General features: G+C 40.9%; 1 protein-coding gene across 1 annotated transcript; it reads left to right on the top strand.

Annotated features, from left to right (window-relative positions):
- The first annotated feature begins 3,259 nt into the window (after window positions 1–3,259).
- Window positions 3,260–5,371, top strand: LOC111912456 (polyphenol oxidase I, chloroplastic). Its single transcript, XM_023908190.2, has one exon. It carries the CDS (start codon window positions 3,305–3,307, stop codon window positions 5,078–5,080), a length of 1,776 nt encoding a protein of 591 aa, XP_023763958.1. The 5' UTR covers window positions 3,260–3,304; the 3' UTR covers window positions 5,081–5,371.
- The last annotated feature ends 230 nt before the right edge of the window (window positions 5,372–5,601 follow it).

The raw sequence follows: 5,601 nt of genomic DNA, 5'->3' as shown, positions 1-5,601 counted from the left end.
ACTCTTCAATCTGACACGTTTCGATTAGTGAGTTCTTATAGTACAACAAAGGAAATCTGGGATCGGCTGCGAGAGCTGTATTCGACAGATGAAGATCTGGAGCACTCAATTCAGACCCTACTTTTCTCTGAATTTGGAGAGTTCAATCAGAAGCCAGAAGACGTTGTTACGCAAACATTTGATCGTTTCAATCATCTTCTCAGCAAGATGATCAAACATGATATTGAAAGGAAGCTCATCGAACAGAAGGTCACTTTCCTAAATGGCCTAAGACCCAAATGGAGAGCTGTTGTGTCAACAGTTAAAGCACATGAGCAGTTCAAATCGTACTCTTTGGCAAAATTGGTGGGGATTCTGAAATCCCAGGAAAATACAGTGCTACAAGAGAAAAGCGTGGTTTCAAATTTGGGGTCTTTGGCGCTTTTGTCCAAAGGTAGGAGTGCAGTAGAAGAAGAAGAAGATTTAAATCTGGGAGACCACGATTTGACAGCTGAAGACTATGTTATGATGGTGTCAAATCCCAGAAAGTTCATTAAGAAGAAGTTCCCTACCAACAAAAATCGAAATTGGCAGGGAAGCTACAACTCTGAAAAAGTGAAAGAGGAGCCGAAGTTTGAAGAATCAAAGAGAGAAGTGAAGGGTGAAGCTGACTCTGGTGTCAGTTGCTTTTACTGTGGTGGGAAAAATCACTACGCAAAAGATTGCATGTTAAAGAAGATGGCAGAGAAAGATGAAGAGAAGGATGAAGAAGCAAGTCTCCTGAAAAGACTGGAGGAGATTAAGAGGAAGAAAGCTGCTACTAATTCATCTATGAATGCTCTTATTATGCTGGCTTCGGTGGATGATGATGAGTTTGATGGCATGCAGGTGTGGTCAACTGACTCAGAAGATGATGAAGTGAGAAAGCCTTCTCATGGAAAGGCTTATGTGGCAAAGAGTGGTGACGCTGACGGAAGATGTCTGATGGTGACAGATGTATCTCAGATTAGAGGATACAACACCGATGGTGGAAACGAAGTGGCTAAGGAGCAAGAGGATGTGTGCTTTACAGCGAAGCCTCTCAGTGTGCAGATTAGTGAGCTAGATGAACTGATCAAGAAGGTACAATCCATTTTCATTTCATTTAAAATTCTACAAACATCATATGAAAAGGAATTAAATAACTTGAATTCAAGAATTTCAAATCTAGATAGTTGTTTAACTCAAACACGGGTCACAAATTCTAATCTAACTGACCAAATAAGCAGGGTGTCATCCAAGAGTGAGGAGCGAAGGATATGGATAGAGCAGAAGGAGTTGGAGCTGGTTAAGTCTAGGGATGAGAACATTTATTTGCAAAGAGACAATCTCAAATTATTAAAACATAGGAATGTTTTTTGTTTAATTGCCAAAAGACTTTATACTAACATTACTCAGCTGCATTTAAACTGTGAAATAGGGCAGAAGATACATCGCATGATTTTACCCTTCCTTGAGTTTAAGGAGGATGAAATCGATGCCGAAGCATACAACTGTGAAAGTGTTGTATCTTCAGATGATGTTAATCCCACTTATATGTATGGACTGGACAAAACTGAATCTTTTATAAAGTCCAAAGACCATAAGGACATGCTTAAAAATCTTTTGGATGAAAATGATAAGTTGAAACTCATGGCCGAAACTATACAAAAATTTGACTCATTAAGTACCAAATTAAGTTCAGAAAATAAAATTGATGTTGAAAATGCATCTTAACTTAATGAGGACGATGACATGAGTGAAATTTCTGTAGAGGATGAGGTTGACTGTTCCGAGTTCATTAGGAGCGAACCTGAAAACCACAAAAACCTGATTTCTGAAAATTCTGTGGAATTCGCTCGTTTGTCCAAAAATAAGTCCCCAATCCTTAAAGAAAAGGCCGTTGTGTATCAAAAGGTTAGAACAACTCCCAATCAGGTTTATAAGGTTACAGGAGTAACCGAACATCAGACAGCCGAACTCACAGCCATAGTGAACGACGATAATACAGATGGCTGTGATGAGTTTTCTGGTCTGCACTGATAGACAACGCAGATGAAACAATTGGTTTGTCGGAGCGAACATCATGGAAGGCCAAAGGTAGATATGTGCCAGAACCTCTGAATAAACCTACCAACTTTGACGTGCCAAGTTCCAACGGCACAAAAGAGATTCCAATGGAAGATGTCACCTCAACTAGCTAAACCTCTTCCATGAAGAGTGAACCTGTTGCTAAGAAGCCGAAACAGAAGGCAAATATTCACAGACAACCAAAACAGGTGAAAAATCAAAAGCAGCAGAGAAACTTGAGATACAAGAAAAATCTCTCAGAGTGAAAGCAGTTTTGGCGCTCCCAAAATCCTCACTACACTCACTTTGACAGAAATTCTAAGCCAAAAGGAGAAGAAAACAAGTGTAAAAGGAGCTTCGATCCATCGATTCAAAAGAACCAGAGGAAGACTTTTGGACCACAGGAAGAACAAAACCGAAAGGATAGGTTCGGTCCCGAAAGCAACAACAACCGAAAAGCTGGTTTCGGTCCACCAAACAATAACAGGCAAAGACCAGAGTTCAGCCCGTCAAGCTTTTATAGTAAAAGACCCAGTTTCGGGCCAGCAACCTACAACAACCGAAAATCCAGCTTCGGTCCATCATCAAACAACAACCGAAGGTCCAGGTTCGGTCCCTCAAATGACCACAACCGAAAGGGTCATTTCGAACCTCAAGTCAGGAAAGATTCTCATTCTAATTTAAATACAGAGAAAAACTAATGAGCTTTAATTTTATGAATTTTGAAATTAAAATGTAAGTTTATTAATAAAATTGATATTCATTTATTACTATACACACTGTAATTGTTATATTAAAATATTATGTAAAATTTAATAAAATAGAAAAAACTCAAAAAATAGTATGTAGAAAAAGAATTAATTTTAAATAACCAATATTTGATAAATTGAAGGAGAGCGTGACAAATATCGAAAAAAATATTCATTTAAGAGATGATTTTTCTATTTAAAATATAAGCTACTAATTTTAGCATATTGATTTATTGACAAGTTTAGATTGGATCAAATTGCCAACAACTTATTTGTGTGCGTGAGCATATTAAATTAATGTTTTATTCTAGTTTTTGCATATAGAATATCCAAATCCGATAGAAGGAAAATAAAAAGGGTTTAAATGTGTGTTTGAAATTTCAACCATCATGGGGCGACATTACAACTGGGGAAAGCCAAATGGTACACGAACCCCTCTATATAAACCATGCTACGATCAACGTTAGCATGCACACCACCAAAAGCTCATGGCTTCTCTTCCCACACCAACAGTTACAGCTGCCGGAGCCACCACTAAAACCTACTCTTCTTCTTTCACCACCACTTCCCCTGTCATCTCTTCTTGGCCGTTGTTCTCGAAGAAATGTGCCCTTAATAAGCCACTAAAACACAAAATCTCTTGCAATGCTGGTTCTTCTGAGAACTCCTTGAACAACCTTGATCGCCGGAATGTTCTTCTCGGTCTCGGTGGTCTTGCCGGAGCTGTGAACTTGACGTCTGTTCCGTCTGTCGGAGCTGCGCCAATATCCGCCCCGGATATTTCCAAATGTGGGACTAACCCTCTTTCAGGGTTTAGACCTGGGGAGAGCACTCCCACCGGCGGCGACTGTTGCCCGCCTGACTCCCCCCAGATCATGGACTTCAAGTTCCCTAAGAATGAGGCGTTCAGGGTGAGACCCGCAGCCCATTTGCTCAGCCCTAAGTACATTGCTAAATTCAACGAAGCGATCAAACGCATGAAGGAACTTCCCGAAACCGATCCTCGAAACTTTCTGCAACAAGCACACATTCACTGTGCTTACTGCAATGGCGCTTACACTCAATCTTCAAGTGGATTTCCCGATATTGAAATCCAGATTCATAACTCATGGCTGTTCTTCCCCTTCCACCGTTGGTATCTCTACTTTTACGAGAGAATCCTGGGGAGCTTGATCGATGATCCCACTTTCGCTTTGCCATTCTGGAACTGGGACACCCCTGCCGGAATGACAATTCCGAAATACTTTAACGATCCCAAAAACGCAGTTTTTGATCCCAAAAGAAACCAAGGTCACTTGCAAGGAGTCGTCGATCTGGGTTACAATGGGAAAGATTCAGACACTACTGATATCGAAAAGGTGAAGAACAATCTCGCGATAATGTATCGTCAAATGGTGACAAACGCCACCGACCCCACAGCTTTCTTCGGTGGTGAGTATCGTGCCGGAATCGAACCCATTAGCGGTGGTGGATCAGTCGAACAAAGCCCACACACACCTGTTCACCGGTGGGTCGGTGACCCAAGAGAACTTAACGGTGAAAACCTCGGTAACTTCTACTCCGCCGGTCGTGACACGCTCTTTTACTGTCACCATTCCAACGTCGATCGAATGTGGTCGTTGTGGAAGATGCAGGGAGGCAAACACAAGGACATCACCGATCCCGATTGGCTCAACACCTCTTTCGTGTTTTACGACGAAAACAAGAATCTTGTTCGAGTGTATGTTAAGGATTGTTTGTACACAAACCAGCTAGGGTACGACTACCAGAGAGTCGACGTACCATGGCTAAAAAGCAAGCCAGTCCCACGTGCACCCAGGTCTGGAGTTGCGAGGAAATCCATCGGAAAAGTAAAACAGGCGAAGGAAGTTTCCTTCCCGGTGAAACTCGACAAGACCGTGAAGGTTTTGGTGGCAAGACCGAAGAAATCAAGAAGCAAGAAGGAGAAGGAGGACCAAGAGGAGCTTTTGATTGTTCAGGGTATCACTTATGATAGCGAGAAGTACGTGAAGTTTGATGTGTATGTGAACGACGAGGACGACGATGCTAGTGCACCAGATCAGACTGAGTTCGCCGGAAGTTTCGCACAGTTGCCACACAAACACAAGGGTAAGACGATGAGCAAGACCAACTTCCGCGCCGGACTGACGGAGCTGCTGGAGGATCTGGAGGCCGACGACGACGACAATGTTTTGGTGACGATTGTCCCAAGGTCTGGATCCGAAGACATCACCATTGATAACATCAAGATCATCTACGCTTGATTTCAAGATTTGACGACTCTCAGTTGGGATCATTAGTTAAATATGTTTGATTAATGATCTTGCTATTCCCTTAATTATTATTATTATTATCAGCGTAGTTCGACCCTTGATTAGTGGTGAGGGTTGATGGTTGTCACCGGAATGTTTGGGTTTGAGTCCGAGTTCATGTGATTATGGGTCGGATTTAAAATAAAATCTGAGTCGAGTCTGTGGTCATGTCGTAATTTGGGGTTTCACTTTTGACCAAATCAATGTTAATTATAATTTAAATAAATTATTATTAGTTCTCCATGTCTTGTTTTTCATTTCTACAAACAATTATTGATTAGTTTAAGGTTTGAGATTACTAAAAAGAATAATAATACTTTCAGGAAAAAGTTCCCTTTAGCGTGATATTATTCCATTGTATTTTAGCTAGACCTGATTGCTTTTTGCCAAAAATCTTAAGTCATATTACAATAACTTTTTGCAAGGATTAAGCAATTTTATTATAAACCTTGTTGAACAAGTTATAAATTACA

Source organism: Lactuca sativa, chromosome 5 (genome assembly GCF_002870075.4).
Source record: "Lactuca sativa cultivar Salinas chromosome 5, Lsat_Salinas_v11, whole genome shotgun sequence".
NCBI lineage: Eukaryota > Viridiplantae > Streptophyta > Magnoliopsida > Asterales > Asteraceae > Lactuca > Lactuca sativa.
The sequence above is the reverse complement of the archived record's forward strand: the minus strand, read 5'-3'. Positions and strand labels throughout refer to the sequence as shown.

Coding starts and splice junctions, on each gene's coding strand:
- LOC111912456 (XM_023908190.2), top strand. CDS start 3,305: ATGGCTTCTCTTCCCACACCAACAGTTACAGCTGCCGGAGCCACCACT.